General features: G+C 39.0%; 1 protein-coding gene across 11 annotated transcripts in view; it reads left to right on the top strand.

Annotated features, from left to right (window-relative positions):
• Positions 1-12,147, top strand: part of GRIP1 (glutamate receptor interacting protein 1) — a 570,734-nt gene that overhangs the window by 518,704 nt on the left and 39,883 nt on the right. For all 11 annotated transcript variants that reach the window (XM_040982180.1, XM_040982200.1, XM_040982132.1 and 8 more), the window contains 2 exons: positions 2,654-2,723; positions 4,491-4,636. In XM_040982180.1, coding sequence (XP_040838114.1) covers positions 2,654-2,723; positions 4,491-4,636 — 216 coding nt within the window. The remainder of the gene's footprint in view (positions 1-2,653; positions 2,724-4,490; positions 4,637-12,147) is intronic.

A 12,147-nucleotide genomic window follows, 5' to 3' on the forward strand; every position in this document is an offset into this window, starting at 1 on the left:
CGTGATCCTGAAGTATTCGGGATGTGTGCTGCTGTTACTCATCACCGCTAGCAGATGAGGAAACTCAGCTCTGAAGGACCTTGTGCACACATAGCTATTACCCTGGACAGCTAGGATTTTGAACCCAGCAATTCTGAGTGCCAAATCCTGGATCTTGGCCACTATACTATGATTGCCTCTTTTTCTCAGAATCAAGAAGAAGCTATGTGTCTACAGAGAATCCACTAATTTTTAAATGTTGACAAATAATTTGTATTTGTTTGATACCACAAACCAAGTCCATATGCCTGTTTTATGATTTTTTTCTCAAGTAAGGGAAATTTAAGATATACTGGCAGTGTGGGAAAGGTCGTAGGGTGCCTGGTGTGCATGCATGGTGTGCTGGCTTCATTACCCCAGTGAGCATCCTGTTGATGTACCTTCTCAGGACATGGGTATGGATTTGCTTAAGGATAAAGAAGAATCTAGCAAATGTGAGAATGTCCACTTTCCCCACGATAAACCATAAGAAGTTTCTAACTAGAACACACCGCTCTTCTCCTCTATTACAAAAATAACGGAGAAGGGTTTGATGTGTTCCATTGCCTCTATGGCTGCCTAGGTGATGATTGTTTTATTGGAAAGTCAGATCTACAGAGAGGAGGACAGATAGGAAGATTTTTCACCCGTTGATTCACTCCCCAAGTGACCACAACAGCAGCAGCTGAGCCAGTCCAAAGCCAGGAGCCAGGAGCCAGGAGCTCCCCCAGGTGTCCCCCCACATGGGTGCAGGTTCCCAAGATTTTGGGCTGTCTTCCACGACTTTCCCAAGCCACAAGCAGGGAGTTGCATAGGAAGCAGAACAGCCGGGATATGAACTGGGGCCCACGTGGGATCCCTGTGCATATAAGGCGAAAACTTTAGCCACCATGCTGAGCCCGACTGCTGTTTAGGTTTTTTTTTTTTTTATTAAGACCATTTCAGTGGAACATGATGTTTGAAAAAACCAAAGGAAATATTGAGTGCTCTGTGATGTTTACTACAGCTTGGCAACATCCCTGAGAAGTTTCATTGGCAGCTGCTTGAAAAGTTATATTTGCTGGTAGCTACAAAGATTTTTTTGTGCCCTATACATAGAACAATTTGTGGTTTTAAAATATGGAATGAATAAAAATGCTATATGTTTACATTTCTCTAGAGGAATTACATCAAATCGTTGAATAACGTTTTAAAATATGAATTAGTTTTGGTTACTAGAATGTTTTGTATTCTTTGCTAGACGTGAGGAATAATGTTTAAATGAAGCATCATTAACTTTTACTATGGACTAATTTAGACAGTGGATAGGTACTGATATATGCGTTTGCTTTCTCTTTAAATGTTGTATAAGAATATTAAACCATGTGTTCTTGTACATAAACATTTTCCTGGGATTATTGGATACGATATGGTTCTATGATTTTATGGGATGATTCTACTATTTGTAATAAAACCATATTTTAAGAACCTTTTTAATTATCTCTTAAAGGAAAGCATTTCTGGCTTTAGGTTGGCAAACTCCTCTGGAGGCAAATTGCTGTTGTTTTACAAATGGTAGTATCATTCATTTTAAATTTCAAACTCCTAAATTAAATGTGCAAACCTTTCAAATTAAGTGATTTTTTAAACTTATGTGTACTATAAATCATTTCCAGCATTATTTATGACTAGGTTCAATCCTAGTTGCTTTTCATTCTCATCAAGTGGACATATTCCTGAGAAAGCATACAAAGTACAGAACTTACCACTGTGAAAAATAGTATCTTATCTATACACTCAACAGAAATTACATGCGTATGTTTAGAATGTCAGTATATATAAAATTTTAATTAGGTGGTAATAAACTTTGCTATAGTCAATAAAATAAGTCACATTCTAGAACATTTCATGGCTTTTAGATATGAATCTGTAAGATTTTAAAAATTTATCATCCATCCAGCTGAAGATTTCCATGTAGAAAAAAATAATTTCTATATCTGTTCTTTCCATCCACCCAACGCACTTGCATTCTATGGCATTTTGCTGTCAACAGTGGTATCTCCCCAGAAAAGACTGGAGAAAGGGGTAGGAGACTGGACCACATATTGATATCACTGAGGGGACCTCCCAGATGTTTTCAGTATTCTCCTTCTGATGTGCTTACTCTTTATACCCTCTCTGGAGTGCCTAGATTTGAGTCCTATCCCCAGTCCCAATTCCAGCTTCCTGCTAATAAGCAAAGTCAGCAAGTGATGGCTCAGTTAAAGCCTGCCCCCCCCTTTGGAAGATCCTGATTTGAGTTCTGGACTTCCAGCTTCAGCCTGACCCAGTCCCACCTCTCGTGGGTATTTAGAGGGTAAACCAATGGATGGAATCAATTAGCCAATTCTGTCCTTCCCTCCCTCCATCTCTGTTTTTAATAATTGCAATAATAATTTTTTTAGAAAAAGATTTAATCCTTGATGACAACTTTTTAGTTACTTTCTTCAGTGCAAATTTAAATTGACTTTTCCTTTGTTTTGAGTCTATAAGTACATTAACTAATTTTGTATATAATGTACATATTTCCTAACTCATTATTATAATGAATCAGAAATGTACAGTGGTGGACAGATCATCAGTCATGTAAACATATGACTCTTCCATCTTATTACAGCACCATCCAGTAGAAAACCAGGAGACCCTCTTGTCATTTCAGATATCAAGAAAGGAAGTGTAGCTCACAGGTAAGGAAAATAGACTTCTCGTTTATTCAAAATCCTCTCTTTAACTAGAAATGATTCCTTCTGTACCTAATGCAGACCTTGCTAATGGACCACTGTATTGTCAGAATTTTTCAATCAGCCACTATTAATGAGTCACATGTGACATCCCTAGTAGCAATGACAACATGAATCTCTCCCCTCATATCAAGTTATAAACTCACCCAGTGCAGGCAGCCATCAGCTAGAACTATTTTGAGTATTTCATTGGTCTGGGTATCCTTCATTGAGCATCTTTCCATCTTTGATTCCCAGTTAGGAGAGGTATCCCACCTGGAGATACTAACTCATGGACGAATGTTCTGGTGGGCAAGCAGGATAGATAATTCAGTCTTATATAATGTTCACATTACCCATTGGACCATATATGATCAAAATCAAAGCATCTCGAAATGTCTATTTGACATGTAAGAATGTTTTTCAAAGAACAGAATACTGTTACGACTCTGTTAACTTTTATTTTCCAACGAAAGACTTTAAGAAATTCCATCAGTTATCATGATTTCATCAAAGAAATATTGTAGCACTCTAAAGTAGGAAGGGGACACTGCAGGTCCTTGTCAGAGTGTCTGGGATTCTGTCCTGCCTCCTCAGCTTCTCAGTAATGTACACACTGGGAGGTGGCAGCGATGGCCCAAGACTTTGATTCCTGCCAGCCACATGGGAGACACAGATGGTGTTGTGTTCTCCTGGCTTTTGCCTGGCTAGCGGCAGTTGTTGTATGCATTTGAGAAGTAAACCAATGCATGGAAGAATTTCTCTTTAAAATTAATGAATAATTTTTTTTTAAATGTAGGAAGGGTAATGTATGGATTTAGGGATGTAGTTATAGGCTCAGCTACAGTGAGGCATTTGTGATTACAAATGCAGTGAATCAAACAAGACGGAAGGCTTTCTTTCACATAACAGCTACTGAGTATCCCCAGCCTGGAGAGCCATTCCATGATTCACCAGTAGAGAGGATGCTGACACAGTTTGGAGAATGCATTTCGGGCATGACCCAAAAGAAGGAAAGGGATACTGGGAAATAGCATCCTCTGTCACAGACATAAAATGTAAAGGACATTTCTTACAAATATGTGTGTCTGTACATAGGTTCACATAGACACACATGTGCACAAAACACTCTCATTATTTTTCCCACTTCTTGATGGGCCTTGAAGACTTTTAGCATACCTATAGTGGTCCACAGCCAGGATGAGACTACTGTGCTGACTTCTCAAATAGGGAGCATCAGATTCATCTTCATCTTCTCTTCCTATTCCAACCATACTGAGTTTCTAGATGCAGATGGAAGTGTCTGAGACAGGTGGTCTCAGACCATGTCAAACCCTTCCCTGCCTTGGTCTCTGCCCCTCTCAGCACTCTCCAGGTGTCCAGGCTTCCAAGGATCATAAATGATGGGAAAAAGCAGAGAAGCATAAAGACGCCAGGGTCTCTGTAGACCCCAGCCCACTGTTTCCCTTTCTAGGAAGCTCAGGCCTGTGTCGATGTGCTGGTTTAATGAAGAAAGCATAGCAATGTTTTTATACTCTGCTATTTAATGTCATGGCATCCATCTCAAATAAACCTGGAAAGTGGTAAAGAGGTTGTCAATCAATGTCATTTATAAAACAGTGAAGAACTTCTTCCCTAAAGAGTACCATAAAACCACATTGTCTTTAATGCCTGTTGGAGCACCCTGTTAAGGCGGTTAGCTTTAGTCACATATTACTGTTTGTTCACCAACAGAACCGGAACCCTGGAACTTGGGGACAAGTTACTTGCAATAGATAACATCCGGCTGGACAATTGCTCCATGGAAGATGCTGTCCAGATCCTCCAACAATGTGAAGAACTTGTGAAGCTGAAAATCCGCAAGGATGAGGACAATTCAGGTACTGATGGCCTCCCGAGTCCAGACTGATTTTCCTAACTGCCTACCTATCACCAACCAAATGACGGTAGACTTGGAGGTGGCATTCCAGCAGTGTTTCCATAGCTGAGAGTCTTTGCATTGTATGTTCCACATGGCTTGAATTTTAAATGGTACAATTAAGATATTTTTGTTGAAGAAGTGTTATTGTAACTGTATTCAAATGTTTTAAAAATGAAAACCTAACCATCATGCGGTTCTACCCTAACAAATGAAACTGGTCATTGTCTACTTCTTGTTGAAATTTATAACACATACTGATAACTTCAGTGGACATGTCATTTTTTACATTATAAACACTTTACTATTTAATAACCCCTATTATGTTTTCCTTACTGCCTGTAATTATTTACCCTTCTGAAATAGTTCTGTTGCTTTAGTGTCATTATTGTAGAACTATCATAGGTGTCTTTGTGGATTTCTGTCTTTTTTGAACTTTTTTTACTTCCTTTAAATCAGAACTGAAAAATATTTTATTCTTCCAAGGGCATTTGGATATTTATAATGTCATTCATATCCCATACAGAATTATAAACAAAGAAAGCCTGCTATAGATTTAGAATTTTCAGTCCCACCTTCAGCTGCCTTGATAAAGCCAATTGGAATGACGTTTCCCACACCCTTTTTATATCACCTCCTTAGAAAATATGCCTATAAGTAGGATTGCTGAGTTAGAATAAAAGATTTTTATGCACATATACATGCATATTTTTATTCTATACCCACCTTCTTTTAAATTATCTTCTTAGAAATGTTTGTAGAATTTGGATTCCAGAGTCATAATAAGAAGACCTAAGTGTAGAGCTCATGGTCAAGTCAAATCAGGCCATGTGTTTATAATTCCCATTCAAAATAAAAATCATCATTACCTTCGTCCTTAGAGTTGGTAATGATGTATTTTGTAAACAGCGTTCAACAGCATACTTAGGTGTGTGCTCATTATTTCCCAAGCAACTGATTTCCTCTTCCAACATTTGCATCGCTCTCCTTACAAGTTTGCTTCAGCTGCACTTTTTAAAGGGGATTTATTTCAAGAGCGGGATAAAGCCTCCGGCATCACTGTGGGTTCTTTCCTAGAGAAGAGACAAAGCCCTGTGGAAAAACCTGCTTTGCATGATTTGCCCAGCTAAGCAGATCTTGGCTACCTCCTTTGCAGAGTGGAAATGCCAAGCCAGAGATGAATATGTATGGTGGGCATGCTCAGGAGTGTGTCCAATTCCAGACACTGGCTGTGCAGACACATTGGCAGGAGCTTTGGAAGCCACTGAGTGCTTGGAATGTTAGGTCTTATTTTCAGTTGCTGATTTTCTCTAGCTCATTTTTCCCTTTGTAGCTTTTTGCTACAACCGCTAGGCCTTAGAACTATGGCTGTTGTCATGCATGTTAAGTATTTCTTTAACTTTCAGGATTCTATTTTTAAAGTACTAAATCCTTGAGAAATGTGCCTATACCCAAAGTAAGACCATGTATATCACTGTGAAAAATACATCTCCCCGTGCTAAGTTTTCTCAAATTTATATACCAAAATATCTACTCATTCAGAATTGTTTATATGAATATAGATGGTGAACTTGATACTGTCTTAAATATGGAAGAATTTGGGTGTGCTCTTTCACCATGTGATTATGAATATAATTTTACTAACTGAGTTCCTTTTTACTCACTCAAAGCAAGAGGGGATAGGTGGAATTCTGTGACTTGGAATGTGAAACCTAGCCAGAGATTAGTTAAAGCCAGATTGAGCTGACAGAAAGAGCTCACCCTTTGAAAATCAGACCTCTTTAGGAAAAAAAAAAAAGATTTTGCTCATTTTAAAGGTAAAGATGTACAGAGAGAACAAGGAGGAGACAGATCTTCTTTCTGATTGTTCACCCTCCCAAATGGATGCGGCAGCTGAGGAAGAGCGAGGAGCTTCATCCAGGTCTCCCACTTCATTACAGGGGTCAAGAACTTGGGCCATCTTCTGCTTTCACAGGCATATTAGCAGGCAGCTGGTTTGGAAGTGGAGTAGCTGGGGCTCAAACCAGTGCCCCTAATGGAATGCCAGTATTGTAGGCAGCAGCTTAACCTAATGTGCCACAACTCCAACCCCCAGATGACATTTCAAAGCCCAATTCTCCCATATTTGGGCTTGGGCAAGTTGTTAAACTCATCTGAATTTGGGCAAGTGTTAAACTCATCTGAGATTCAATTCTGTTTTCTTTCATGTATGCATACTAATCTATCAAGAGCTGTTATAACTTGTTGAATGAATATCATGCTGGCACAGTCACTGTTCAGTCAGTAGGTATTATTTTCATTACAGTTACCTCCAGAATTGCCTTCCATGCATTTGTTTTTATTCTTAAAATTATAACTGATTGCAAAGTAAGCATTTGTCATTAGGATGGTCACTGATTCTATGTACAGTCTGAAATCGTGCTTGTGGCTAGCACATTGAATAAGTGCCATTCTCTCAGTCAGTATATTTGAATGGTGACAGTGTATTTTCTGTACCCACTGAAATATCACTGCTACTGCAATTGGTCTCTCTGTATCCCAAGACATTTTGAGTCTTTCATTAACCACCTGCTCCTCTCCTTTGGCAGTGTTATCTCATCAACCACAGGAAATTTATAACCGCAGTTGATATAGCTTAGTTGCCTAAGATAGTACTCCAGTTGGATTTAACAGATGTTGCTTCAAAACCATAAATATTTCTCCCAGTTTCTTGCATTTCATTGATTGGCTATGTATCTTAGCCAAGGAGATGGTAAAACAATTCTCAAATGTGTGTGTCCTTCTAAAAGTCTGTTTTTCACCTGCATCGATGTTTACTTGGTACCTGTAAGATGCCATGAACTATACCAGGGCTTACTGGTGCTTATATAAAAGGACACAGTTACTACCATGGAGTTAGTTACCACAAAATATAAAAAAAATAAATAGCAATATAAATGTATGTACAAAATATTAAAAGATTGTGGAGGCATTCATTTCAGCTCAGGGAGCTGAAGGAATTATTTTAACAGCCTTGGTCTTGTAAGAGTTTAGTTAATGTGGAGTTGGAGAGTGCATCGTAGAAGGTAGACGAGGCCAGTGCGTAAAGTATGTGAAAGGTCATGGGGCGGGGGGTAGGTATGCTGGGAAGGTACGCTGGAGATAGGTTATGGTCCTTATAAACCATATGGAGAAATGTGACTTTACCCCAAAACCAAACATTAAAGGACTTAAAGCAGGGAAATGAGGCCACAGTATTTTGTTAGTAACCACAGGTTGCAATCCTTTTACTTCAGCATTGAATAAGACATTCAAGAGAACTTGCATTTTATCTTCATGTATTACTTAGTCTGGGGCAGCAGCAGAACAGAATGACAGAATACTGTACTGGCTTCACAATGGGCAAAATAGTAAGTAGGCAGATTCACTTCTCTGTTTGCAGTTTTTTCACCTGCAAACATCTGTTTGTTGCCTACCTTACCTGGCTGTTTTAGAACTACATGGAGATAATATATTTAAGCATTTAGATATGATGTTTGTACCCAGGAAGTCCTAGGAAATCTTTGCTATCAACACTCAGGGTTAGGATATTTTAAAAGGTAATTTCAGTCTTGTTTTTTCAATGACCAAATTTTCTGTGATGCTTGGAGTTGTGTACGTTTTCTTCCCTCTAAATCTGGTTGCCATTCTGCCTTTAGGAACTTTTGCGTTTGTTATCATTCTTTACCACAGGAACCTAGCCCAAGCAGAGCCAGATGGTTCTTGCATGGATCCAAGGCTTCAGGACAATGGCTGCTACCCAATTCTCAGGTTCACAAAGATACAAACAACTTCATGGAAATAAAATCTATTCTTTTGCCTTGATTTTATTTGAGTCCAGTGTAATGAAGACTGGAAAGTTTGAAGATTTAACTGGGCCTAAGAAGGAAGCTTCAAGTAAAGCACGGTGATCTTTACTCTCTGGATGGCTACAAGATCCAAGAGCTTCATCAGGTGTTCCACTTGTTAAACAGAAGCCTAAACACTTGGGCAGTCTTCCACTGTCGACAGGAACTAGATTGGAACTAGAGTATCTGGGACGTGAGTCAGCTCCTGTATGGGATGAAGGCATTACAGGTGGTGACTTTACCTGCTATGAGAATGCCAGCTCCTGCAGGGATAACTAAGTTATGGGAAGAAATGGAGTTTTCTAAATCTGTCCCATGCAGTTTAGTTTCAGGGTTTGCATTTGATCACTGCCTCTCTGTTAATCAGATGTACAGTCGTAAGTGGTTGCTGTTGTGACTTAGAGCATCCACCACTAAGTAGAATGTTTTTAAGGACCAGAAATTCAGCTGTTTGCCTTCATAGCTCCAATGTGTATGTAAAATCATTTCCAGGCTTCAACTTGTTCTAGCTAAAGCAAAGTATCTTAACAAATTTCCAGGTAGAGCTTTATGCAAATACAGCCTTATTTTTATTTAAATCTGTCCTAAGATTTGAATATGAATATATATTCATTATATTTGAATATTAATATATATATATCCCATCCAAGTTCCCCAGAAGATTTCTAGATGTGCTAATGGTAGTAGAAGAAAGTCTTTTGAAAAGAAAACATTAAGCCAGGGAAAATATAGTGTTCTCTCCATTTTCATCTTAATCTCTCCAAAGATAGCCTTGCGATTTTAGTATGTCAGAATCACCAGGGGGACCTCGTAAAAATGTAGCTGATTGTGCACCTCTCCCAGAGTTTCCAATTCTACAGGTTTAAGGCTAAGGTAAACTGAAAATTTGCATACCTGACCACTTCTGTAATGATTCCTAAGCTGCTGGTCCTAAATCCGAGCTTTGAGAAGCAATGCCACCCTAGCTTTGAGACTTAGAAGTTATCACATGCAAAGAAATTTGTATTTGCTTCTTAAACAGTCAGCAACTTCTTGAAAGTTTCTTAATGTATTGTCTTGACATAAATAGGTAAAATGACCACACAACAATTAAGAAGTTGTAGGAAATGTTGTTCTAATGATTTAGTCTCTCAGATTTCTCCAACTCTGGAAACTTAGCCATATTCTAAAATCAGTTTCATCACTTTTAGCTGAAGTGAACTTTGATTGACCTGCCAACATGTGCTTCCAAAGGCTGTCTCTCATATCCAAGCCTCCTATTTGGCCACTGAAGCAGCTGCCATTGTGGATTCATGCCAGAGAGGGTTCGTTTTGTTGAACAGGCTGCACTCAAGAAAGCTGAAAATAACACTGCAGATAAGTAACGCAGCAATTTTACATCTGTTCGGTGGTCCCATTAATTTTCTTAACTAGAGCTGAGCAGAACAAACAAGTAGGCTAGCCCCCTTTCCTGTCTTTCACTAATAGTTGTAAACCTTCTGTTGTGATATAAAAGCTGCTTATAATATCGTTAACATCTGCTTAGCCTCACTTTGAAACTTAGTGGTGATTCTGTGTTTTTCTTTTCAGAAGAATTTCTCTTCCGGTTAAACACTAGAGTTGCTCCTTTCTAAGCTTTCTAAACTGTAACAGCCTTCAAAAGAAAGTATTTTGGAGCCCTTCCACCTCTTGAATGCCCTGAGCACCCCTTTCTAAGTGGAAGCCACTACCCTTCTCCCAAGTAGCAGGTTCTTCCAGATGCCAGCTGGGCTAAAGCCAAGCAGGCAGATGAAACTGGAAGTTCAGCAGACTTAATACTCTTAGAATGGTGGAGGGAGAAAGTTCAGGATTTGTTGGTTCCTACAGTGTCAGCTCAGGTCTCATTCTCAGAGATAATCCAGACTGACTTTGCCTACCTGTCTTAGAGAAAAGAAACCAAACAAATTGATGAGGCACACTGGCTAACTCACAGCTCCCTGGCAGATCTCTTCCTGTGGATCAGTGACTGCGTGCTAGCATTGTTGTGTCCATTTGCTCATTTCAGGCCTGTGGAGAATTCTGCTACATAGCAGGCATTGTTCTAGATTGGTGGAGACAAGAAAATAAAAACATCTGTTTCCAGGATAACCCTATTGGTAATGAAGGAGACAAGGAGAGAGATCACAAAAACGTCGAGGGAATATCAGTCCAGTCTATGCATTCTTAATAAGGGCAAAACTAGTTTTCAGAGAGCCAGAAACTCTGGATATTATAGTGGCTTGTGCCCCTCCAAAAATCAGTACTACATGAATGACTCTAATTCCTTGGTGTTTAATTTCATTCATTGGGGAGAATTCACGTTGATTTTTAATCTTCTCCTCTCGGTGAGAGACAGATATGAAAATGAAGTAGAAAAATACCAAAGAATTCACAGAAGTCAAAGGATCTCTTAAGAAAGTTTTCTGGCTCTTGCTGAGGTGTTGAGCAGTCTCCCTGAAGGATAAGACATTGGAGCCAAGTATGAAGTAAGAGAAGAAATTATCTAAGGGGAAATAAATGGAAGGAAGACGTTAGTGTACAAGAACTAGCATGCAAGGGTTAGAGATGTCAGAAACGGGGAGAGTTTAGGAGACTGGAATGGCATGGGGGAGAATGTGTGACCCCCTGGAGGGAAGTGCTAGCTCAGCTCTTGGCAAGGGGTTATATTTTATCCTTAAGGATTTAGGGAAACAAGAAACAATGGAATGCTTCCAAGTCTGAGAGTAAGTTTTAAGATCTATGTTTTTAGAATATTTTAGAAAGAAAGAGAATAATGGAAATAGCTGAGGTGGGAGAAGGCAAGAAGCAAAGACTAGATCCAAATTATGGAAATCTTTTGAGGGAAATGATTTCTATGAAAAAATTGACCAAGCCAAAGTAGGGCTCTTCAGGAGCAAGTGGCAGCAGAAGACCCTGGGAACTGCACCCTGTGAACAGACTGGCCATATGCTCTGAAAAATACCAGTGCAGGCTGCCCCTACGACCATCATCTGTGAAGGAAAGGAGGCCAGAATAATTAAATATCTGTTTATTAAAGGCATCCATATAAGGCTTTATAAGAGAATATATATTTCCTTTTAAGAATATGTTGTGAAAATTTACATACAAGTATATAGAGAGAAAGAGAGACAGTTCTGTATAAAAAGATGAAACCAGTGTAATGAATTAGCATGCATCGATCAGTGTCATAGTCACTGATTTTTGAGCAATCCTGCTTTGTCCATATTCCCAGGATAATTTCTTCATCTCACCTGCACACTGGACTGTTTTAAAGAAATGCCAGACCTTGAATCTTTCCATCATGTAAATATTAATAATGTGTCCCTAACAAAACCTACTTTTTACAAATAAAGAACAGAATAACATTCAACACATTTCCCTGATTGTCATATACATATAGGACATGGGTGCATATAGGTATGAAGAGCATCCAAAGGTCAGGATGCTTCTGGTGGTGTAAACACCCACACTGAACGACCAGAAGACTGCCCAGCAATAACTAGTTATTAGCTGTAAGAGTACTTTAAAATGTTCTTGGAAAAATGGAATTGAAAAGTATGGAGAAGATATTTGGCATAATGATTAAAATACTGCTTGGAATGCCCACATG

The sequence above is a fragment of the Ochotona curzoniae genome, unplaced genomic scaffold (assembly GCF_017591425.1).
Source record: "Ochotona curzoniae isolate NIBS_2020 unplaced genomic scaffold, NIBS_Ocur_1.0 contig_1014, whole genome shotgun sequence".
Classification (NCBI taxonomy): Eukaryota; Metazoa; Chordata; class Mammalia; order Lagomorpha; family Ochotonidae; genus Ochotona; species Ochotona curzoniae.